The sequence below is a fragment of the Phoenix dactylifera genome, chromosome 11 (assembly GCF_009389715.1).
Source record: "Phoenix dactylifera cultivar Barhee BC4 chromosome 11, palm_55x_up_171113_PBpolish2nd_filt_p, whole genome shotgun sequence".
NCBI classification, from domain to species: domain Eukaryota; kingdom Viridiplantae; phylum Streptophyta; class Magnoliopsida; order Arecales; family Arecaceae; genus Phoenix; species Phoenix dactylifera.
This window is the reverse complement of record NC_052402.1, coordinates 20,198,753-20,225,260: the sequence shown is the minus strand read 5'-3', so window position 1 is coordinate 20,225,260 and position 26,508 is coordinate 20,198,753. Positions and strand designations below refer to the sequence as shown.

Sequence of the window (26,508 nt, the reverse complement as noted above, 5' to 3'; positions counted from 1 at the left end):
GCTGAATATCGGGCCTTGGCAATGGCGACTGCGAAGATTACTTGGGTCATTTTCTTACTTGGTGAACTTGGTATAAATCTCTCACAACCACCGGATCTCTTTTGTGACAATGTGGGTGCTACTCAACTGAGTCTCAATCCCATACTTCATTCCCGTATGAAACATATCGCCATTGACCTCCATTTTGTTTGTGATTATGTATCCAAAGGGTTGTTGAACGTTTCCCATGTGAGCACTCACGATCAACTTGCTGATCTTCTGACGAAGCCTCTTGCTCGCCAGCGCTTCCAGCTCTTGCGTTCCAAAATTGGTGTTGCTGATGGCAACCCCATCTTTAGGGCATGTAACAGAACCACTTCCTCTCTCTTCGCATTAGATAAGTTCTATTGTTCATCGGATAAGCTTCTGTTAACAGAGTTATTGAACTAACTCTGAATGCTATCTTCTTCGCTCCCAGTTCACCGAAGACTCTATATATAGCTAGCCTTTCCGTCTTGTAAATCTTGAGAGTTTGATTAATAAAATCTTCTTCTACGATTCTATATAGATTTTATGCCTAATTTTTCTCAAAATAATTTATTACTTTTAGACTAAAATAAAACAACAAGTATAAAATTTAAAATTTATCTTATGATTTATTTTATTAGATTATAAAAATTTTCGCAAAAAAAACAATATATACTAAAATAGAAAAATGAGTGATGGTCATAATTATGAGTAATAAAAATTGCTTGAAACTAGTTCGAAGTGTAAAGAAAAATCATTTAGTGAGGTGAAAAATTATTTAGAGAAGATAAAATAAAAAATAATCAAATTTAATGGAATGCTAAATAAGGGGTGCCTGTGTTGTTTGTTTTCATTGGTTATAATTCACCTCATTTAGCAATAGTGAATATCGCTGGTTGTGGTTCTACTTCAATTTGTATATATTTATTATGAATTATTTTGGTAGATAAAATAAGAAATCTATGTCTATATTTTATAAATTCATATACAAATAATATCAAAAATTCATTTTTCATTTGGTTGTATAAATTCAAAAGAGTTGACATTAGTTTATTGATAAAATGACTTTAGTTTTAAGATGATATCAATTAAAAGATGATAAGAATATTTTCGCATATTTAACAATCTTATAAATATATGAAACTCCTTTTTAAAAGCTAGAAACTATTTTAGATAGTATATTGATGCCTGCTAGCTAGCACATCATCCTCCTAATAGCGTATAGCCAGCCACACAGCCAATTATATCCTACATATATAAATAATATATTCAATTCTAAAGTTTTAAAAAACTTTTGTTTTTGTTCTTGACCAAATTTCTTTATGCGGAGTTCGTTGGCTTGTTTAAGATTAGGTTGCCTACTAAACAAGGAGACAATGAGGCATACAACCTAGCCTCCAACGAACTATCTTTTTGATTCCTTCTTCTCTTCTTTCACTTATAAAATAGCTGATACTTGTCAATCTACATGCTTCGCTACACCTTTTAATAATAGCACTCAAAAATCTATTACTAACACATTTTCTCAGTCACTTAACCACTTACCTATACCCATCTGATGTGCCATAATCTCTGCCTGTTTAATCGGAACATGTCAAAATTGGCAGCTACATTGAAGCTTCCTTATTCTTTTAATATAGCCTTGATGTTTCTGTTTTCTAACCTTTGAGCTACTCTAATGCACTACTATCCAACCTTATATGGACTTCTCATTCGATCCCAAATTACATCACATCCTATACTACATGCATCATGTGGCTGTGCATGCTGTCTCATTCTTATAGACTCAATTCATCAAACACTTATTTTAGTGCGTTACTGTAAAAAAGAGCTGCTGTGATTACCAGCATGCAAGACTGTGGTGTATACCGTATAGGATATAATTTCTTGCGTCTCAGCTAAGAAGATCACGGCAAATCTCGTCTCATAGTCAGTGGGGCAACTAAGAGTAAAAGAATCAGGCTTACAGCATCATTTGGCACAACTACCTTGTTGTCTTATAGCCAATTTACAACTCATTCTGAAAAAAGTGCGGCCACAAGTGAAGGCAGCCGCTGCCTACTCCCATTCCAAATTTTTCAGTGACATTGAAGAAGCCAATCCTGTTTGGGCACCCTCTGCGGCAAGTAGCAAATGACCCATCTCGACGGGTACCACCCTCCCCACCGGCCCACTGATTTGGGCACCTGGTTTTGGGGTTTCCAAGGTTCTGGCACGCCCCTCGAAAGTCCGCAAAACCAGACTGGTAGTGGGCTACTCTCTACCGTCTCGTCCTGTGTCCATAGCTCATGGCTGCGCTCCTTTCTACTTCCACGCTTCCCAGTTGATTTCTTCTGCTTGCATTCCTCTGGTTTTTCTTTTCTTTGGTTGGGTCTCACTGTCTTGCGCTTGGTTTCTATATAAGTGAGGAGTTTTTTCTTGGAGGAGTAGAAGGGCAGCTCTCTACTTCTCCAAGATCTGAAAAAATGGATGGCTGTTGGTGGAAGCTTTCTGGTTTTGGAGCTGGATTTTGCTTGAATACGTTGAGGAAGGTAGCCTTTGCAGGCCTTACCTGCACCTTTGCACTGTGTAAGAACTCTCTCTGTGTGTATCTAACCTTTGAATTCTGTAAAAACCAATTATTTTACTCATTGTGTACTAGCTTGCACCTCAAAGAAAAGCTATACATACCACTTTCATTCAACACTTCAAACTTCACTGCATAATTTGGCATAATATCCATGGGGATTGGATTCCAGACTACAAAGAGAGTCTTTCCAAAAGGTTTGTAATGGAGAAAGGAGATTCATCTATCTAATAACCAAAGATCTCAGTGTTTCCCATTCAATCTTCAATCTTGATTCTTTCTTCTTGAAGTATAATTTGGTGGGCAATAACTCGACTCTTGGAGAGCAGGTGGAGCCTTGATAGGGTCGATTTCAGGCGCGCTCAAAGGCCAGACCACGGAGACGGGGCTGTTCCGCGGCGCGGGCATTGGCGCGGTCGCTGGCGCGCTGCTCTCCGTCGAGGTGCTGGAGTCTTGCCTCCAAGGAGAGCTGTCATCCAAGGTTAGAGCTTTAGAACAACATTAACATCATCATCACTACTATTTTTTCATCTACTTTGCCATATAACCTAGCTACTTATTTAGTTGTCTCAGTTCACATCACCATTAAAAAAAAATCATCACAGTATGGTTGGGTCACCGTCCTTTAATGGGTCCAAACTAAGTACTCCTTTGATACTAATTATGTGATGTGATCGGTGTGTAATTCAACCATTTGAAGTATGACAATGGATATCAGCCTTTTCATGTAAGTCTTGTGGTCCTGCAGATAGACTTCAGTCTTTGGACCAGTTGCTGGACTCATTGGCACTATTGGGTTCAGTTTGTAGACCCAGTAGTTCGCCTATTGGGGATTACCCTCTCTTGTTTTGTCCTCCCCTTAAAAGAAAGATAGCCCTCTCTTATTCAGTTATGTGACTCATGTCTCCTATAACTTCCATGGTTCACAAAGCTGTAAGAATTATGCATAGGAATAGCCGTTGAAAGATCTATGGTCTCTATCCAAACTCCACTAATAGGTTTTGGATTGATATTTTTCTTTTTGATGACATAAATGCAGGTGGCTATATTTGGTAGCCTACTAAATGGGAAGATATTTCGAGAGTGGGTGAGCCCGGCAATGCTCAAAGCATACCAGTGGCAAGTAAGTAGTAGGTGAAACTAGTAGTTGCATGCCTCTACTTCATGACACTCTATCCCAACATATCTTAATGACATAGTAATGACTGAGAGCGAATTGAACCTTATAGATCAATGCAATTGAAGCTAGTAATGGAGAGACCGCAGACCTATTCGATATCAGTAGAAGCATTGGTTTGTTGCCGGATATCATCAAGAGGCTTCCTGAGTTTGAGATCAAAAGTGATGACAGTATCAATTCATGCGGGGAGTTGATCTCTTGTGCTGTTTGCCTGCAGGTACGGTGGCCTTGACATACCTAATAATCCAATTTGTTAGGGTTCATTTTGTGATTCACTGCAAAACCACGATTCTGACTATAATTAATTGCACATGCATGCATCATTTAAGGCATCTACACCACTTATGCGGTCTTTTACCTGTTGTGTTTTGGGTCTAGGTGACTTATTTTCATGATCATTTTCAGTACTAAGGTCTCCCTGATATATGTACATATGTACATATATGTGTGCGTGTATATACACATATATATATACATACATATATACACATATATATACATACATATATACACATATATATACATACATATATATACACACATATATACATACATATATATACACACATATATACATACATATATATACACACATATAGACATACATATATATACACACATATATACATACATATATATATATATATGTGTGTGTGTGTGTGCGCGCGCGCGCGCGCAACACACACATTTATATGTATATATATGTGTATATATGTGTATATATATATATATATGTGTGTATATATGTGTATATATATATGTGTATATATGTGTATATATATGTATATATATGTATTAATATATATCTATATATATATATATATATATATATATATATATATCTATATATATATATGTATATATCGGTTGGACTATGTACTTTAAGAATTAACAATCAAAATCACCGATGGGCTATTTAAATTCAAAATCTAAACAGTTGAATATGATATGCGGTACAAAAAATGCGTAGAAGTCAAAATTTCATATATTCTCATGGTCTCGAATCTAATTATCAAGTGAACGGTTTTAATACCATAATATAATATTTTTATATGATTTAATAATCAAAATCCAGTGGATTTAAATCTATTCATGTTTTGAGATATATATATATATATATATATAGAGTTTACAATACTAGTATAATTGATATCATTCATTTTTGGATTTTTTGCGTATATACCCTCCTAAATATTGGAATTTGCATGCCTACCCTTCTAAAAGTGATATTTGTATGTATATCCTCATCAAACACTTGTTGTGCATGTATACTCTTTTTTTTTTTTTTTACATATCTACTGATGCCATCTAAAGTTGTTAAGAAGTCAGCGATTTAAAATTTAAATGATAAAAATATCCTTAAAGGATAAACATACAAAAAAAATGTTTATAAGGATATACATGCAAAGAGCAATTTTGGAGGGTATTCATGCAATTTTATATATTTAAAAGGGTAGACATGCAAAAATTTTTTTGAATTTTTGCATAAATACCCTTCTAATATTTTTCTATATTCTAATACATGCCCTTATATATGCATCTATAATAATAAATATTACAAGCCATGTTTCAATAAAATAAGATATAGGGTTGTTATAAATGAAGAAGAATAAAGTAGAATAAATCAATAATTAGTGAAAGAACTTTCTTAACTCCTTTTGTTATTGTCGAATCATTTTTTTTTAGCAAAATTTTTATAGAAAATATTGAGGGGCAATATTAGACAAATTCGAGTGTTAAAATAGGTTGAAATAAAAAAAAAAATTAGAATTTTTTTTTATATAAACCTTTCTAAATATGTAAAATTGCATGAATACCCTCGCAAAGCATTATTTGCATATAAAGCCTTATAAATGTTTTCTTTTGCATATCTATCCATTAAGGATATTTCAGTCATTTTAAATTTTAAACTACTAATTTTTTGACGACTTTAGATGGTATGGGCACATATACAAGAAAAAAGGAAAATAAATGGTATACACGCAAAACAAGTATTTTATAAGGGTATACATGCAAATACCAATTTTAGGAGGGTATTCATACAAATTTCAATATTTAGGAAGGTATGTACGCAAAAAATCTTAATTAAAAGGGTAGAAACAAAAAAAAAATAATTTTGTGCATAAATACCCTTCTAATATTTTTCTATATTCTAATATATACTGTTATATATACATCTATAATAATAAATATTACAAGTCATATTTCAATGAAATAAGATATAGCGATTGTTATAAATGAAGAAGAATAAAGTAGAATAATCTCATGATTAGTGAAAGAACTTTTTTAAACTCCTTTTGTTATTTAATTGTTGAATCAATTTTTTTTAGTAATTTTTTTACAGAAAATATTGAGGAGCAGTACTAGACAAATTCGAGTGTTAAAATAAGTTGAGATAGAAAAAAATAAAGTTAGAATTTTTTGCATGTAAAATCTCCTAAATATGTAAAATTGCATGAATATTTTCGCAAAGTATTATTTGAATATATATCTTTATAAATATTTCTTTTTGCATATCTACTCATTAAGAATATTTCAGTCATTTTTAATTTTAAATCACTAATTTTTTTGACTATATTAGATGGTATGGGTATATATGCAAGATAAAAGAAAAATAAAAAGTGTACATGCAAAATAAATATTTTATAAGGATATATATACAAATATCAATTTTAGGAGAGTATTCATGCAAATTTTAATATTTAGAAGGATATGTGCGCAAAAAATTTTTTTCATTTTTTTACTATCTTGATGCTTAGGTTAGAGCTTCTAAATAGATGAATTTTGGTTTTAATATTTTTTATAGTACATATCATGTTTGATGATTTGAATTTTGAATTTGAAAGATCTTTTTTTAATTTTAAAATTGTTAGTATTTTTTTTCAAAAAGTTAACATAAAATGTATAGTCCAGCTTTTATTTTAACAATATCTACCAAAATTTTTTATTCTTGTGTGCAAAATATGAGCTATGTACTAAAAATTAGCCATTACAATGAGATTGTGACTTTTTCACGATTTATTCTTCCAGGATTTCAAGGATGGAGAGAGTGCAAGAAGATTACCTGTTTGTGGGCATTTCTTTCATGCGCTCTGCATAGATAGGTGGCTAGTGAGACATGGCTCTTGCCCTATTTGCAGGCAGGATGTGTAGGGTCTCATTTAATTCTTACAATTTGAAAAAGGTATTCCAAGTTTGATGGCAAACCACCTCTAGCAATCAAAATTCAGATTCATGAAGGATCAACCACTGGTCTAGTTATCCTAACATCCTGTTGCAGTCAATGGTGCCAAACTCATTGTGTAAACTTGAATTTATTGATTTAGACTGATAATTTCAGAAAAAAGGTTCTCATTTGCCAAAAAGATATGTGGTAGATTTTTTTGGAAAAATTATAGGGGCATCCCCTCAAATTAGGATATATTCCAAGGACACTACTCCAACTTTAAAAAGTTTCAAGCAGATCATTCAAGTTTCCAAGCTATTTCAAACTGATCTTGCTGTTCATCACTGGAAAAAGAATAGTATCATATGATCATCATACCCTAGCATAAAATTGTATTATGATTAAAATATCCTTTACATTAGTTCTTGTATGGTGAAGTATTGGCACATATCTCAAAAAATTCTTAGTATATAATTCATTGCTGAGGATCATTCATAGATTTTAAAGCACTTCGAATATTTTCATTCATTTATCTGCATAGATCTTAATGGTTAAGGATCACTCACCAAGCTTTTTCATTCATTTACTTGCACAGTTATTAAATCATTTTAAGTATATAGTCCATAGCTAAAGATCATCAATCGCACATATCTCAAAGCACTTTGAACACCTTCAATTATCTATTTGCACAGATCTCAAAAGCATATTTAGTATATAGCCTATAGTAAAAAATCTCCTATCGTAGAGATCTCAAAATACACTGAATCTTTTAATTTATCCGTCAGCACAGATCTCAAAGCATTTTTTGTATATGAGCTAAGTTGAGGATCATCATCGTGCAAATCTCAAAGCCTACCAAACTTTTTTATTCATCCATATGTCTTAGTACATAATTACGATTAGTTATTGCACATATGTCAAGACACTCCGAACTTTTTCATTTATTTACACTATGAAAAGGGTTAGGGTATTTTAGTCAAAGAGTTGGAGAATCAATTTGAAGTGGTTTGAAAATTTGAAAGATCTATTTGGAATTTTTTAAATTGGTAAGATGTGTCTTTGGACATGCCCTAAGTTGAGGGCCGTCCCTATATTTTTTTCTTATTTTTTTATTTGTTTTTCTTGGTCAAGTCCGCTGACTACTTGCTTAGCCGTTGACTGCACCTATACAATATTTTCCTATTTCATGTTCCTTAAGTGTTGAGGGGCCATCCTTTTCTATTTTTTTGTTTGTTTTCCTTGGTCAAGTTCACCAACTACTTGCTTCATAGCGCTAGCAAGGCCATTGACATCTCCGATATAATAATTTCTTATTTTAAGTCTCTTGAGTGGCAATTAGGGATGCAAATGGATCGGATCAGACCGAGTTATGAGTGATTCTCGATCCAATCTGATTTTTTATTCGAGTTCTAATTTTGGATTCATATTCAATCTAATAGATGATCGGATCGGATCCATAGTTATAATTTTTGACCTACTAGGTCATTCGGGTCTGGGTTAGATCTAAATCATCCAATAGAGTCTGGGGGCTTCCTTGGTCGTCCAGCCAGATTTTTGATTTTCAGTCATATAGTGGAAAAAAAAAAAAGGAGCACAAGGATTTAAGTGGAAATAAGTGAACTGATACTTGAAATAGGTACCAGAATATAAAAAAAAACAATGGGTAGCATTCAAAATGTTGGTGCAATATTACACAGAGAGCCTAGATTGTTGGTTTGAAACCTAATGGTCATAATTCAAGATGGCAACTCCTAATGGTCTAGCTGCAGAATTTGAAACCACTGGGTTCTAACTACAGTCTATAGATATATCTTGATTAATATCAATAGTCAAAGCCCCCATATGGAGAGACATACAAATCAACATTCACCACATGAGGAGGGAGAGTGAGAGAGAGAGAAGTAATCACATAAGAATTTCCTACTTTTCAGTTCGCAAATTCACACTCTGACGTTGTCTGGACTTGACAGAAAAGAGCTAAAAAAAAATCTCCTTTTCACTTAGATAATAAATATATAGTTAACTATGCATAAAAATTACAATATTCTTTACAATATAAATAAAATAATAAAAATAATTGTTACCTGCATAAGCTAATCATCAATACTAATAACAATAGATGTTTCGTAACCTTCCACCATGTAATTAGTATGAGAAGGTTGGTCATCTACAAATTAAAAAAATACGAAATTCACTTGGTGGCATGGGAGGTGATTTGTCAGCCGGTCAGGTTTGCTAGATTAAGTGTACACTCATTAGCGGTGAGGCGGGAGATTCTGGCGGCGAGACATGTGGCCAGATACATCTAAGGCTGCAAATGGGTCGGGTCGACCCGTGACCCGACCCGACCCGCATAGACCCGACCCGATCCGAATTTTAGGACCCGCAGGTCCGGGTCGGGTCCTAAAATTGAACCCGAATCATTTTCTGGGTCGGGTCTGGGTTTACCAAACGGACCCGACCCGACCCGAATGGATCCGGAGAGAGAGAGGAAAAGCAAGAGAGAGTCTTTTCTTTTTCTTTTTTTTTTCTTTTTTTTCTTTTTTTTTGGCGTGGGTTGTGGTTCTGTTGGTCAGCGTGGGAGGATAGCAAGTTAGCAACAAGCATAGGTTCACAAAATCCAAAGGAACGTCGGCCTGTCGGGATTCTCTCTCGATCTATTACACTGTTGATACCTCTGGTGTCTCGGTAGCTGCCTCTTTTTTTTTTTTCCTTCTGTTTTTTGGTTTTTTGTTTCTTTTAACTTTTGAAGGGAGAAAGTGAGGGAACGCTGCAACTGAATATGGGTCATGTGCCAGTTTTCTGTAATGGAATTGGATTTTGGAAGAAGGTTTGGGATTTTTTTTGTCCTCGTGAGAGGGGAGCTGGGAGACACCGAGTTCCGTCCAATCAGTCATATAGATAAAAAATAGTGGGATATGAAATTTGGCTTGTAGACCGACTTAGTTTGTTAGTCATGAGTCATCTGTTCTGGCTGGAGCTCAATTGCGAGTATTTCAAGTCATGGGTCACCCAGCACCTCATAATTATGATATGACTAAAATTAGATTTGCCCAAATTTTTTCCCAAAAGCACAAAAAAAGGGACCTGATGGACCCGGACCCGACTCGACTCAGACTCGGATCCGATCCGAACCCGACTCGGACCCGACCCGACCCGACCCAACCCGATCTTCAACCGGGTCGGGTCCGGGTCCAAAATTGGGACCCGAACAAAAAATCGGGTCGGATCGGGGTCACCTAGGACCCGACCCGACCCGACCCATTTGCACCCCTAGGTACATCTTAGAACTGAACAGCTTGTGGTGTCCCGTATGAGAGGCAAGTATGGTGCACACACTATGGCGGCTGACTTTCGAGTAGGGCGTCACTACTCCTTCATTTGGAAGAAAATTTGTGCCCGTACTTCGACGATGCTCTCTCTGATCAGGTGGACCATCGGAAATGGGCAGTCCATGATGCGTTGGAGGGCATTTGGGTGATCGAGCAGCCGTTGTGTTGAGTGCCGACGATAGTTGATTCGGTGAGGCTGGCGGGTTGTAGAGTCAGTGATCAGTGATCTGATCACTCCAAGAGTGGGTAGATGGAATGAGGTGTTGATCCGGGACGCATTCCGGGAATAGCTAGCTGAGAGGGTTCTGGCACTTCCGATTCTTGCTAGGGAGACGACGGACAGATTGGTTTGGACTTCGACAGGGAGGATGAAGGTACGTGCCAAGGATCTATAGGTACTGATGGGAGGGGAAACCACCAGACAGATCAATAGTGGGTGGATTTTGAGGATGCGCATCCATCATCATGTGACTTTATTCATCTGGAAGGTGGCGTGGGGCTATTACTGACCAAGAGTGTGGTTGATGGGGACATCAGCTAGGGACCATTTTATTTGCACATTTGTTTTATTTTTATTTCTAGGTTTATTTGCATTTTAGGGCTTATTTGTGTTATTTGTGGGCTTATTAAAATTTATTTTTGTGTAAGGGAGTTTTATATTAATTGTGTTTATTTGGCCCTATATATAGGGAACTATTTTCATGATTAGGGTTTTAATGAATGAATGATTAAGAACTTTCTTTTCCCCCACATCTTATTCTTCTTCTTCCTCCTCCTCCCCTTCTCTTCTTCCTGCGTCCCTAGAACCTCTTCTTCCTTCTCCCTCTCTTGTTCTTCCTTCTTCTCCTCTTTCCCCGCAGTTGTGCTGCATCAACTTGGTATCAGAGCACCGGCTTTACCTCCGTTGCCAAAGCCACGATCGAGCATTTTCTCCCTCAACCTCCCATGGTCCACTGCCCTAGTCATTCACTCCACCAAAATCTCACCCGAGACTTCATCTCTGTCTCTTCCCCTCGATGCTCACCAGAAGAACTCACACACACTTCAAAAAAAAATAAGAGAGAAGGTTCCTCCCTCCCTCTCGGTTGTCACAGAGAACAAAGGAAGAGCTCCACCGGAAGATTTCCCCTTCTGCCTGTCGCCGTGTCTGCGCCAACTGCCTCCGCCTCCACTGCAGCGCCGCCTTGTCTCTCCGCCGCCGCGCTCCGCCCCTTCCTCTTCCTCCATTGCCGCTCACCACTTCCGTCTCCTCTGCTGCCGCCTGAGTCCGATCGCCCCGTCGCCCCACCCCGCCGCCGCCGCCTTCTCTTCCCCCCTTCTTCATCTGTCCCGACCACTCCTCACGGCACTTTGCCCATCAACTCTCCCTCCCTCTTTTATTTCATCAAGGATTCCAACGGTGAAACCCTCTCCACTGGCTCATTCCCCGGTCCCCCCCCCCCTCTTCCCTCTTTCTTGTTGGGCCGAAGACCCATCAAGCCCATCCGGCCCCACCATAGCCGTTCTTCTTTATTTTGGGTTCGACAGGCCCATTTTCACAGCAAGCCCGACGAGTTGCTGCGCAGAAATCCAATTGGAGCTCTTTGAAGGGTCCATCAGCTACAACCGCACTCCTGATCATCGCCCACGAGCGAACGACTCTGGTCGTCTACTTCACAACAGGTGATAGGTTTCCACTTTTATTGGGTTTGTTCATTTAATTATGTTCTAGTTCTCTTGCATGATAGCCACATTTTGAAAACTTATATTGCTGTCACAATTCAGAACATTGAACCTTTCACTTCCGAACCTGCCCTATTACCCATTAAATCTTGATATTAAATTAGCACACCTTAGTAACAGGACGTTTCTCAATATTATCCGATCAGATTACTTTAGGATCAGAACAACTGTACTACTTGATTGCAATCTAATTTCTTAAATTGAATAATCTTAATCCTTAATTTTGAATAATCGAAGTAAAAATCAGCAACATTTAAACTTTAAGTTATTCTTGTGAAGACTTGCTGATCTCTGAAATCATAATAGATTGCATTAGTAGGTTGTCCTGCATCAAATCTGGTCCTGCATCATACTTATAAGGGTTTCATTAGTGACACTGCATTTTACATCATCACCTAGTGTCATCATTGCAAGCCAACCTGTAGTGATATGGAGTACTATTTCAATCAACCTAAAACCCCTGTAGCGACCATGAATTCCGACATTTTGAGGTCTCTCCTAGAACAGATCGTTGCCATGCGGGCTGGATACAAAGAATTCACACAAGAGATCCGTGAGCTCATGCAAAATTTCTAGGACCCCTACACCGCCAACTCTTATTGCAGCCCAACCTAAAATCGGTTTGGTTGCACCACCTGTAATCCTTCCCCATTTTCTTGGGCACCAAACCTAATGCTCAAGGTGTCAACAAATTCGACCACATAGCATCCCAATGTTCCATTAGGACCTACCTGATTACTGAACCAGAAGTTAGGAGCCAAGAGGTCGAATATGTCGAAGAAGTCTATGAACCAAATATAGAAGACTATGAAGAAGACTTTGAAGACGAACCTACAGAATTAGACTTTATCTAAAATGATTCCCAAAGGGAGACTATTGATCTAAGTACAACCAAGCTACTTCACATCACTACTATCGAAGAGGTAGTGACAGATATTGAGAGCCAGTCACCTGAATTGGCACTTGTAGCTAAAGATACCCATGTGGCGTCCAATCTTGAATATTCCCCTATAGTAGTTTCCCTTCTAGAGGAGTTTCATTATGTAGTCCCTGATGATCTTTCGGATGCACTTTCTCCAATGCGTGATATCCAACGTGCAATTGATCTAGTTTCCGGAGCATTTCTGCCCAACCTTCCACATCATAGGCTCAGACCGACACTACCAGAAAACACGTGTATAGTGACGCACCGTTATCAGTCACTATTTGTGACTGATTAGTGACCGACAGAAATTTGATGACCGTGGTGTAAACTTAGTGACCGATTAGTGACAGACCGGTTAAAAAATGCGCGGGTAGGATGGGCGCCAAAACTTAGTGACCATCATAGTGACGGAGTATCTGTCAGCAAAATGATAACCGAAATTGCAAACAGATAGTGACAAATTCAGCCGTCACAAATATCGTAACCCAAGTATTTATAAATTTTTAAAAGATTATTTTTGGCGGTAACAGGTTATTGACAAAAATTTCCATCACCAAATTTAATTTTTAATTCCAAAAATATTAAAAATATTATTTTTGAGTAATTCTAAATTAAAAAAAAGATAAAAGGAGGAAAATCCAAAATGAAACTAAGTGTGCCCGCTGTCCCGCCCAAATTCCTTCGATAACCCAAATTCCAATCGCTCTCCAGAAAACTCAAATTCCTTCGATAACCCAAATTCCAATCGCTCTCCAGAAAACTCAAATTTCTTCTTCTCATTTTCAAATCTCATGGTGTCGGCTATTGTCACGACCCCCGCCCCGTTCCCGGCGGGCCGCCGCGACGGTCCTAGGGTGCGGGTAGGCATAAGGCCACCAGCCACCGCGTAGAACCCTACTACCTATCAATTATCAATAAATCTTGAAAAATTTGGCATGATGCATGCACAAAATGATCACTTTTTCTATAGTGACCTGTCAGGATTATCTCAATACATACAACACACTACCTGTCAGAGCAGCAATCACATAATCCGTCACATAATGAACCTGGACAATATATATTAATACATTATCTCAGGCATATAACTCATCTGTATAAAAATCTGGTTCCCATTCCATCCATGGTCAAACCCATATCCACAACAGGATCTATGACTGTAACTATGCACTATATACAATAGAAGGTTTATAATACACCAAAAGGTATAAACCTCTATTTACATTATACTATACTATACTATGGAGCGGCACAGCTAGCAGGCAACCACTAATCCTGCTCCTCTCTATACAATACCTTTCCTGCAATCAAAAACATCAAACTGGGGAGTGAGTATATAAATACTCAGTGAGTGGAGTAGAGAGTACTATGCACATGAGACAAGATATAATCATGGCTCGAGGTAAAATCTCAAGATCAATAACAAGATGAACATGAACTCAACATAAAGAATATGGAGTAAATCATCAATATCACCACAATCAATATCAACTCATCTGAAGCATATATGGAATAATCAAGTCAACATATATGCTACTCATGAATATGTTCAACAGGTCATAGTACTGAATCATATAAATCAGGTGTCAATAGGCTGAATCATCAACAAGACAGCTATCGGGAGGTGGGTTTTACGCCCCAGGCGAACCAGCAACAACTCCCTACTGCCATATGCATACATCGAATATGACACCACACCAATATGTAAATCACCACTAGACAGCTGTCAGGAGGTGGGTTTTACGCCCCAGGCGAACCAGCAACAACTCCCCACTGTCACATGCATATGCAGGATAAGACACCACATTGATCATATAAATGCAGGCCAGTATCCAGAACAGAAATCCATCTCACATCTACATACTAAACGGCACCTCGCGGGAATTCTACATCCGCGGAAAGCCATACTGCACCTCGCGGGGTCTTACTATGCCCGGCGGCAAGCAGAATATAAGTCGTAGGACCGGCCGATCCTACGCCTAGGGCCGTGTCCCCCCCTAGGAAGGGACTGGGCTCCGCCCACCCAGAAGGCTACTATGTGCACAAAGGCCGATGTTCAACCCCATCGACTATAGGTGTCCTGCAGATACTGCCAAGCCATGCATAAATGCCATAATGCACCCTCCCAATACTCTACTAAAAAGGAGCATAGTCAAGACTACCACTCACTCGGCCACGACCCAATTATAACTAACATCAGGGTTGGGAGTGAGGAATCACGGGAGTACAATGCAACTCAATATACCATGAGAAGGGCTCTACAAGTCTTTGAAATAGAGAAAATGAAATCAATTTACAAAAGAAGTTATTTCACAATTCGGAATCAATTTGATTACTCATCAACCCCTCGTAATTCCTCTCAATGTTCCCTCAAATGCATGTACAGAATAATCAAGCATGGAGAATCAAGATTATAGAGGAATCTACTAGAATATCAATCAATATGCTCAAGTGGAATCAATTCGCACTTGGCGACATTCATGAAAATGAATTAAGGATGCTCATGGTGCAAAGTACATGACTCCCACTCACCTGCCAATCCGGCACGGCCTCGATACGCCTCTAGAATTCTACAGCAGGCAGTGGAAAACTTCTTCCTCCTGTTCCCTAGCTTCTTGCCCAACTGTGACATGCATTTACAATACATTTAGTCTTGTATCAAGGGCTATAATCTACGTGCCAATTATAACATAGGGAACTTTAATTGATTCAACTTCCCCGTTCCCTAAATCTTTTCTTTTCTTTCTCTTTTTCTTTTTCTATTAATTAACTCATCATTTATGTGTATTAGGGACTCCCTTGCACGAGTACAAGGTCTCCCTTAGCCTAATCTAGGCTTAATACCCTATTTTGGCATAAAATTTCTTATTTTCCCACCCGGATGAACAGTAACCCGGACTGACAGCCGGTTACTTCATCCCGGGTTTGATCCACTTTCCAAACTCCAAATTTGATGAAATTTTTACCTAACATTCTACACTCATAGGGAATTCTAAAGAGGTAACATGCATTGCTATCGGAGGTCGTTTGACCCCCTAAATAATTCGCCGAATTTGGGACTTCGACACAGTTTTTCCGTAGTGCCAGAAAAATTTGTCGAAATCCGATTCTTTCTCTTTTAACCACCTCTACAACCCTTATCTGACTCCTCTAGACTACATCCACCCTTTGTATAGCCTAATGTCACCAAAAGACTAGATAGGGACGGATATTTACCTTTTTCTTTTTGGAAATCGAGGTCCTTGCGTAGAGGGGAAGGAGATCTATACTTTTTCCTTCAGCTAGAAGCGCAACCGGAGCTTCCTTGCACCTCGAATCCCCTCCCTCTTTCTTCTTCTTCTTCTTCTCTTTTTCCCTCTCTCTGTGTTTCCACGCCTGAGACCTCCTCTCCCTCTCTGTCTCAATTCCCTCTTCTCAGCCAACCCACCGCCAGACAACCCCCATTTAAGTCAAATCAAACTCTAAAATTTCCCATTTTGGCCTTACCACTTCAACGGATCTACAACTATGCCATTATCTTTTGATTCCTTCCAATTTTACCCCTTATATTAATTGAAAAGGACTATTCTATCCCTTTTTATATAAAAAAAATATTTTGGGGTTATTACATCCTCCCCCCCTTATATAAAATTCGTCCTCGAATTTAAAAGAGTAAATTACCTGATTACTCAAAGGGGTGAGTGTATCTGCTTTTCATATTCTGCTCGATGTGGTATTGGAAATCAAATCAATTAGAAGTGTTTTACCTTCTATCTCTACCACACAGGTAATATACACATACTTCGCTTTTATACTATCCCCTACAGATGTACTAATAGCTAAGGGAATATGCATTAATATCTTATCCTTAGCTAACTTCTTAGCAAAATAAGGGGACACAAATGAATGGGTAGCTCCAAAATCAAACAACACTCTAGCTTTAATCTTATCAATGAGGAGCATACCTGTCACAGCTGCATTCGATGCCTGTGCCTCTTGTGGATTTACCGTAAACACCCTTCCTTGCCCTCTGCCTGCTGGAGCTAATGGCTGAGATGGTCCGGCACTCTGCTGTGACGCTGGTGTCTGACCTCTGCCTCTGCCTACAGGCCCCCTACTACTAGGCCTGTCCATCTGCACAGAAGGGTAGGATGTTAAAGGCACAAACTGCTGGGTGGCACCCTGCGGGCATTCTCTGACAAAATGACCCGGCTGTCCACATCTGTAGCACACTCCCTGACCCATTCTGCATCTGTCAGGGTGCTGCTTCCCACATATGCCACACACTGGCCATGATTGAAACTTAGATTCAGTTCTGGCCATAGTGACCGGAGGACGAGGTACTGATGGTAGAAAAGTATCTTGTGATTGACCTCTTTCCCTCCATTTCCTCTTACGTGGGGCAGGTGGAGTTGAGCATACAGACTGCTCCGTCGGGCCCTCCGAGAGATCTACTCCCTCAGATCTACCTCTTCTGCTTTGCTCCTTCCCCACACTCATTTTTCTCTGTTCTCTTTCAGCTCTTTCCTCTTTGTTTCTGGTCTCCCACTATTTTGCTTTATCTATCAGCCTCGACAAGGTGGGGACCTCTACAGCCAACACCGCATTATAAAGCGGAAAAATCAGACCCCGTCTGAATCTTTCTATCCTGGCAGCTTCAGTGGGGATGATGTAAGGAGCATACTTCCCCAATCTAGTGAACTCACGAGCGTACTCAGATACGCTCATTCCGGGCATCTGCTTCAGCCTCTCAAACTGAAGAGCCCGATTTTGCCTCTCAGCCGGAGACAAAAACTCATCCATCACTGCTTGCCTGAACTCTTCCCAGGTTGGAGGATTCCTACTGTACAATCTGTCCTCCACTTGTCTCTGGTACCAGTCCCAGGCATCTTCCTTCATTGTAAGCCCTACAAGTTCTATAACTCTTGCATCAGAACAGGGCAGTCTCCGTATCATCTTTTCAGTCTCCTCCAGAAATCTCTGAGGATCTTCACCTTCTTCCCCCTTAAACTCCGGGGTTCTGAGCCTCAGAAATTCCTGTACAGTAATCCCCTCATCATCTAGAGCCCGCCTGGCCAAACTTCTTGGCACAACTACAGGAGGTGGGATGGATACTACTGACGGGGCAGGAGATTTCCCCCGAGCAATCTGCTCCTTCAGAGCCTGATTCTCCGCCAGTAACTGTTCCATCAATGCATCTCTACTTCCTACCTCTCCTTGATCATCAACCCTCCGTCTATCAGCAGGAGGAGATTTTTCTCTTTGGGGCTCGACATGTGCAGAACCCACATCCAATGCTATATCTGGCTCCATCCTCTTTCCAGGACGAGTAGGTCCTCTCCTTGGAGGTATTCTTTATATCTCTCTAAAAAAGTCAAAAAGAGAGGATGGTCGTTACACACTGAGTCATGATATATTTTACTGAGTTGTAAATGACTCATAAAATAACATACAGAAAAATTCTATGCTCCATAGTATAATCCTATACTTAATCCTGACTCATCCTATTGCTCTGACAGGACTTTTCTTAACCTTTGCTCTGATACCAAGCTTTGTCACGACCCCCGCCCCGTTCCCGGCGGGCCGCCGCGACGGTCCTAGGGTGCGGGTAGGCATAAGGCCACCAGCCACCGCGTAGAACCCTACTACCTATCAATCATCAATAAATCTTGAAAAATTTGGCATGATGCATGCACAAAATGATCACTTTTTCTATAGTGACCTGTCAGGATTATCTCAATACATACAACACACTACCTGTCAGAGCAGCAATCACATAATCCGTCACATAATGAACCTGGACAATATATATTAATACATTATCTCAGGCATATAACTCATCTGTATAAAAATCTGGTTCCCATTCCATCCATGGTCAAACCCATATCCACAACAAGATCTATGACTGTAACTATGCACTATATACAATAGAAGGTTTATAATACACCAAAAGGTATAAACCTCTATTTACATTATACTATACTATACTATGGAGCGGCACAGCTAGCAGGCAACCACTAATCCTGCTCCTCTCTATACAATACCTTTCCTGCAATCAAAAACATCAAACTGGGGAGTGAGTATATAAATACTCAGTGAGTGGAGTAGAGAGTACTATGCACATGAGACAAGATATAATCATGGCTCGAGGTAAAATCTCAAGATCAATAACAAGATGAACATGAACTCAACATAAAGAATATGGAGTAAATCATCAATATCACCACAATCAATATCAACTCATCTGAAGCATATATGGAATAATCAAGTCAACATATATGCTACTCATGAATATGTTCAACAGGTCATAGTACTGAATCATATAAATCAGGTGTCAATAGGCTGAATCATCAACAAGACAGCTATCGGGAGGTGGGTTTTACGCCCCAGGCGAACCAGCAACAACTCCCTACTGCCATATGCATACATCGAATATGACACCACACCAATATATAAATCACCACTAGACAGCTGTCGGGAGGTGGGTTTTACGCCCCAGGCGAACCAGCAACAACTCCCCACTGTCACATGCATATGCAGGATAAGACACCACATTGATCATATAAATGCAGGCCAGTATCCAGAACAGAAATCCATCTCACATCTACATACTAAACGGCACCTCGCGGGAATTCTACATCCGCGGAAAGCCATACTGCACCTCGCGGGGTCTTACTATGCCCGGCGGCAAGCAGAATATAAGTCGTAGGACCGGCCGATCCTACGCCTAGGGCCGTGTCCCCCCTAGGAAGGGACTGGGCTCCGCCCACCCAGAAGGCTACTATGTGCACAAAGGCCGATGTTCAACCCCATCGACTATAGGTGTCCTGCAGATACTGCCAAGCCATGCATAAATGCCATAATGCACCCTCCCAATACTCTACTAAAAAGGAGCATAATCAAGACTACCACTCACTCGGCCACGACCCAATTATAACTAACATCAGGGTTGGGAGTGAGGAATCACGGGAGTACAATGCAACTCAATATACCATGAGAAGGGCTCTACAAGTCTTTGAAATAGAGAAAATGAAATCAATTTACAAAAGAAGTTATTTCACAATTCGGAATCAATTTGATTACTCATCAACCCCTCGTAATTCCTCTCAATGTTCCCTCAAATGCATGTACAGAATAATCAAGCATGGAGAATCAAGATTATAGAGGAATCTACTAGAATATCAATCAATATGCTCAAGTGGAATCAATTCGCACTTGGCGACATTCATGAAAATGAATTAAGGATGCTCATGGTGCAAAGTACATGACTCCCACTCACCTGCCAATCCGGCACGGCCTCGATACGCCTCTAGAATTCTACAGCAGGCAGTGGAAAACTTCTTCCTCCTGTTCCCTAGCTTCTTGCCCAACTGTGACATGCATTTACAATACATTTAGTCTTGTATCAAGGGCTATAATCTACGTGCCAATTATAACATAGGGAACTTTAATTGATTCAACTTCCCCGTTCCCTAAATCTTTTCTTTTCTTTCTCTTTTTCTTTTTCTATTAATTAACTCATCATTTATGTGTATTAGGGACTCCCTTGCACGAGTACAAGGTCTCCCTTAGCCTAATCTAGGCTTAATACCCTATTTTGGCATAAAATTTCTTATTTTCCCACCCGGATGAACAGTAACCCGGACTGACAGCCGGTTACTTCATCCCGGGTTTGATCCACTTTCCAAACTCCAAATTTGATGAAATTTTTACCTAACATTCTACACTCATAGGGAATTCTAAAGAGGTAACATGCATTGCTATCGGAGGTCGTTTGACCCCCTAAATAATTCGCCGAATTTGGGACTTCGACACAGTTTTTCCGTAGTGCCAGAAAAATTTGTCGAAATCCGATTCTTTCTCTTTTAACCACCTCTACAACCCTTATCTGACTCCTCTAGACTACATCCACCCTTTGTATAGCCTAATGTCACCAAAAGACTAGATAGGGACGGATATTTACCTTTTTCTTTTTGAAAATCGAGGTCCTTGCGTAGAGGGGAAGGAGATCTATACTTTTTCCTTCAGCTAGAAGCGCAACCGGAGCTTCCTTGCACCTCGAATCCCCTCCCTCTTTCTTCTTCTTCTTCTTCTCTTTTTCCCTCTCTCTGTGTTTCCACGCCTGAGACCTCCTCTCCCTCTCTGTCTCAATTCCCTCTTCTCAGCCAACCCACCGCCAGACAACCCCCATTTAAGTCAAATCAAACTCTAAAATTTCCCATTTTGCCCTTACCACTTCAACGGATCTACAACTATGCCATTATCTTTTGATTCCTTCCAATTTTACCCCTTATATTAATTGAAAAGGACTATTCTATCCCTTTTTATATAAAAAAAAATATTTTGGGGTTATTACAGCTATGACCCATTTGCACCCCTATTGCTACTTTCCTGCAATGGGGTTGGATTTTGAAAGAAGGTCTGGGATTTTTCTACCATGCTTTATAGTTCAAAAATATTTTTTCCTGCAAGTTCCGTCCAATCAGCCTTATAGATAAAAAATAGTTTGAAATGAAATTTGGCTTGCGGACCGACTTAGTCGAGTCCCGATTTGGAGCTGTGACTCGAAGTACTTCCCTATCCCCGGTCTCGATTAAAAGTTTGGCGTCGTCCCGATTGGAGGGTTAGGGATTTGGCATCGCAGCTTCCCATCTCCTCTCCTCTCCTCCACCTCCGGCCTCTCCTCTCCGGCTCCCCCTTGCCGACCATTTTTGCCTCCCCGTCGACGGCGACCACGGCTACATCACGCCTCCCGATCGCGGCTACATCACCTCGTCGACGCCCCCCTCCTTCGTGCTCGTCGTCTAGGGTTTTCAGAACCCACAATTGGTTCTTCCCGGAGGTAAACCCTAACCTACCAAGGGTTTCATTATCTCTTTGCTCGGCACCTGTGTTCATCTCCTTCTCACCCGGGACGAGATCATCACGGCTACATCACCCCGTCGACGCCCCCCTCCTTCTTGCTCGTCGGCTAGGGTTTTCAGAACCCACGACTGGTTCTTCCTGGAGGTAAACCCTAACCCCATTTCCTTTTACCCCATGATAACAAAATAAAAGAAACGAAGAAGAGGAAGAGGAAGGGGGAAGGAACCTACCGAGGGTCTCCGCCTGTGGATCCGGCGCCGCGCTTTTCGATTATATACATGATCCTGTGTTTGCATCTCTTTGTGTTCATCTTCATCTAGTCATTATCTGGCATAGCGTACAAAGAAAGACTATATGTGTCATCTTCGCCTGTGGATCCGTCGACGCCCCCCTCTCATTTAATATGCTGGGATTATTCTTGATGCAACTCGAGTTGAAAACCCAATGAATTATTTAACAAAAAAAAAATAATCTTAAACCCATTTGCAGCCCAACTTGCTTGCAACCTTACATGTTGAATCAGTAGATTATTATAGTGAGTGGAGAGACTTGTCTAAAATAAGCTCTGTTTAAAAAATCTTAAACCCATTTGCCAGCTCTGTTGTAATTTCATATGAAAATAAGCTCATGGATTTTAGACCTTTGATAGTTTCTTCTGCCAGTTCTGTTGTAATCTTAAAATAAGCTCATGGATTTTAGACCTTTGATGTCTAAAATAAACCCATTTGCAGCTCTGTTGTAATCTTAAAATAAGCTTTGTTGAAAAATAAGCTGTTGTAATTTTGAGGGTTGATGGGTTGGGACTCTGTAAAGTTCATGAATTTTAATTTCTTCGTCATGTTATTCATTTCTACAATCATTGTTCATCTGCAAGGAAAAATGGAAAGTGGTGGAAAGTGGTGTTGCATCATGATTGTGACTTATTTCCAGTGTGCAATCAAGAAGCTGGTCAAAAAGCTTGCTAAGAAGTACCATGCTTTCCTAGCATCAGAGGCGATCATGTATATTGACATTTGTTCTATGTGAAGCAGATAGTATTCCATATGTAAATTTGGATGATTTGACTTGTATTCCTTGTCTTTGTAAAGATTAAATGCTTTTTGAATATTGCTGGTATTAGATGAATGAACAGATAACTTGTAAAGATTAATTCCTCATGTGCATCAAGTTTGGAACAAGCATTGTCAGCGACGGTTGATAACCTCATTAGGGAGGGTCAGAAGCCAAAAGCTTCTGGAAGCAAAAGGAGATTTAAATAGAGCTCGTGATAAACCCCCTAATTGGATCTCTAGAAAAAATTGGAATAAGCTAATTGACATTTGGATCTCCCCAAAATGGAAGAAGAAATCAGAAGCCAACAAAAACAATAGAAACACCATGAAGAATGGTAGCATCTCTAAACACTGTGGAGGATCAATCGCATTTGTCAATCATGACGAACGACTGGTACACATCTTTATTCAATTAGATTTCTATAATAATTTTTATATTATTGTTCAATCATCTCCAATCAGCCCATTATATGTTAATGAATTTTTTCTTTTCTCTTTTGTAGAAATTAATGTTAGGTAGGGAGCCAACAATAGTTGAATCTTTTAATCGGACGCATAAGACAAAGCAAGGCATGGGAGGATATGTAGATAAGAGAAGTGAAGCTATCATGGTAAGTATAATTTTTTTATGATTCATAAATATTATTGAGCTTGCTCATGTTTATCTCTTGTTTGATCCACCATAATATTTTTCTCTTCTTTTAAATCAACTGGAAGGCAAAGTATTCAGCTGAATACTCCAAAAATTATGGTGATGCCTCTACCTCAGATGCTCCTCCACATGATTATGACTTGTGGTTTGAGGCAACTGGTGTCCCAACTCATGGCCATGTCTATGGCTTTAGTCCCCTAGAGGATCTCACTAGAATTATTGGGCAATCATCATCCTCTTCCACCTCTACAAGTCAAGCTCCAGAGCTGTACACACGTGAAGACCTTCTACGTATTCTTGAGCAGGAAAAGAAAAAATGGCAAGAGGAGGTTCTTCAAAAGATGAGAGAAGAGATTGGCTTTGGACCAAGGCATGTAGATCAGGGGAGTAATGGTGAATCTGGTTCTGCTGATCATGCTTCATTATGATTGCTTTTGCCTTAGATGATAGGTCTTTGCATTCCTAGGAGGAATGAAATCTCTGTTGATCTCTATGACATATTTTTAGACTTTGATTTTGATGGATTTAGGACATGTTGATGCCTATTTTGAATGATATTTTAAATGACTTTTGCGTAATATTGAATGCCTTTGCTGTTAATGATATTATTATTATTATTATTATTATGAGCCAATCAATGTACCAAATATACCAGGTTATTAGATTGTAATCAGTGACCAAATTTTGGTTACGAAATTGTTTACCAAGTATTGTAACGAGCAGTCATAAACTTAGTGACAGAATTTTGGTTAATAAAAATTGATTTTGCTCAGAACGTTTGTAACAAATTAGTGACGGTAACCTTGTCTTGAGGGTCAGTGACCAAACTTGTGACCGCATTCTGTGACAAAATCAGTGACCAAGTTACCTCCGTCACTAACGTCGCAACTGGATAGTGACAGAAAATATGTAATTTCTTAAATATTTAATTCTTGAATTTGTAACGGCTTAGTGACGGCGATTCTGTCACAAAGGTTAGTGACAAGAATCGCCGTCGTCACTGAGAATTTAGTGACACATGTTTTTGTAACCAATTCAGTGACGAGAGCTCCGGTCACAAATTCCGTATTAGTAACTGGAAACACGGTATAGTGACGGGAATCTCCGTCACTATATGCGTGTTTTCTGGTAGTTCGAATGCATATGCTATGACCTAAAATTTAATGTTACCGACAGTTGAGTTTGCATGTAATAGTTTGGTTAACAAGTCCATAGGTATGAGTCCATTCAAAGTGGTGCATGATTACAAACCTAAGCAACCCATAGACCTGTTTTTCATGTCTCATCAGTATAGAGTCTTTGAGTCTGCACAATCAATTGCATCACATCCACATTTATTGCATCAAGAAATCAGCAATTGTAGTCACTTTAATAACTTAAAATATAAATTTCTTGCTGATTTACGCAGACGTTATAAAGAGCTAAGTGAAAAAGATTACGTCATGATAAGAATTAGGCTTGAACGATTTTCTTCAGATACGTTTAAGAAATTGCAAACTTGGAGTGCAGAACCGTTCAAAATCTTAAAGAAAATCAGTTCGAATGCATATGTTGTGGATCTTCCTGAATACTATGAAATTAGTGCGATATTTAATATTGAAGATTTAGTCCCATACAAAAAGATAATATTCATGCCTTCTGACCCCTTTATTGATATACCTGCCCATGTTGGACACCCTGACCTATTACCTGCTGTTGAACCACCACCTCCCAAATTTCATGCACGCAGAGAACAAATAGAACATATATTGGATGAGCAGGTTATTTCAACCAGGAATGGTGGTTACCAACATTACCTTGTTCGGTAGAAAGGTCGATCAAAGTCTGATGTGACGTAGATTTCCAGAGCACAGTTGCAGCGCCTTGACCCCGATCTTCTGGAGCAGTACGATAGCCGGCCAAACCTGTACTCGACGGGGTCCAGTTTTTCCCATCCAAGAGGAGTTGATGGGGACATCAGCTAGGGACCATTTTATTTGCACATTTGTTTTATTTTTATTTCTGAGTTTATTTGCATTTTAGGGCTTATTTATGTTATTTGTAGGCTTATTAGGATTTATTTTTGTGTAAGGGGGTTTTATGTTAATTGTGTTTATTTGGCCCTATATATAGGGAACTATTTTCATGATTAGGGTTTTAATGAATGAATGATTAAGAACTTTCTTTTCCCCCACATCTTATCTTCTTCTTCCTCCTCCTCCCCTTCTCTTCTTCCTGCGTCCTTAGAACCTCTTCTTCCTTCTCCCTCTCTTGTTCTTCCTTCTTCTCCTCTTTCCCCGCAGTTGTGCTGCATCAGTGGTGGCCAGGAGGGCCGTGAGGACTACTCCGATGTGTGAGGAGTGCCCTGACATGGAGGAGTTTATCAACCATGTTCTTCTCGGTTGCCCTCGGGCAGTGCAGGTTTGGAGGAGGGCTTCATTTTTTATACTGTGGTCTGTGGGGTTGGATGAGGAGCTTCTACGCCATCTAAGGGATTTCTTGTGGAGATCGAGTTCTATTGAGCGGGGCATCACTTGTGCTTATTTGACCTATCCCATCTGTTTGGACAAAAACACCCGCTTCTTTGAAGGTAGGAAGACATCCCCGAGGTTTGTGATGGATAGAGCTCTCCTTCATGCTATTGAGTTCATTAATACTACCATGACAACTTCATCCGAGATAGCTAGGGACATTTAGAACTCCCACTTTGCTGCTGCTGCGCCTAGATTTACTCTTGTCTCTTGGGAGCCCCCGCCCCTTGGCCATCTTAAGGTGAATTTCGACGGCAGTGTGTCCATTGGTGGAGACAGAGGAGGTATGGGTTTTATAATCAGGGATCATAACTCCAGACTGATTGCTGGTGGAGGGCGTCGTAGCTATGACATGATAGCTATAGGGGCGGAGCTCAGGATAGCTTGAGAGGGCATCACCTACGCGAGGCATATTCTAGGGGCTGACAACATCTTTTTGTAAGGGGACTCGGCTATGGTGATTGAGTGGTTTCAGAATGAGGATCGGTAGGGCGATGGCAACCCACTACTCTGGGATATCCACAAGATGGTAAGAGATTGTGGCTCATTTCAG

The 26,508-nt window shown here is 39.6% G+C and overlaps 1 protein-coding gene and 1 long non-coding RNA gene across 2 annotated transcripts in view; one reads left to right on the top strand and one right to left on the bottom strand.

Annotated features, from left to right (window-relative positions):
* Positions 1 to 1,955: 1,955 nt before the first annotated feature.
* LOC120112428 overlaps positions 1,956 to 26,508 on the bottom strand; it is a 28,261-nt gene continuing 3,708 nt past the window's right edge. Inside the window, exon 2 of the long non-coding RNA XR_005514057.1 lies at positions 1,956 to 3,041. This is a non-coding gene — a long non-coding RNA (uncharacterized LOC120112428). The remainder of the gene's footprint in view (positions 3,042 to 26,508) is intronic.
* Positions 2,298 to 7,098, top strand: LOC103719115 (NEP1-interacting protein 1). The gene is made up of 5 exons (XM_039131853.1): positions 2,298 to 2,574; positions 2,902 to 3,053; positions 3,612 to 3,695; positions 3,802 to 3,969; positions 6,783 to 7,098. The coding sequence occupies exons 1-5, from the start codon at positions 2,472 to 2,474 to the stop codon at positions 6,903 to 6,905; spliced, it is 630 nt and encodes a 209-aa protein (XP_038987781.1). The 5' UTR covers positions 2,298 to 2,471; the 3' UTR covers positions 6,906 to 7,098.

What these genes read in the sequence shown, in the direction of transcription:
- LOC103719115 (XM_039131853.1), top strand. Translation starts at nt 2,472, where the DNA reads ATGGATGGCTGTTGGTGGAAGCTTTCTGGTTTTGGAGCTGGATTTTGC. An exon ending in TCAAAGCATACCAGTGGCAA is followed by an intron (nt 3,696 to 3,801) that starts GTAAGTAGTAGG and finishes TGAACCTTATAG; the next exon opens with ATCAATGCAATTGAAGCTAG. An exon ending in CTTGTGCTGTTTGCCTGCAG is followed by an intron (nt 3,970 to 6,782) that starts GTACGGTGGCCT and finishes TTATTCTTCCAG; the next exon opens with GATTTCAAGGATGGAGAGAG.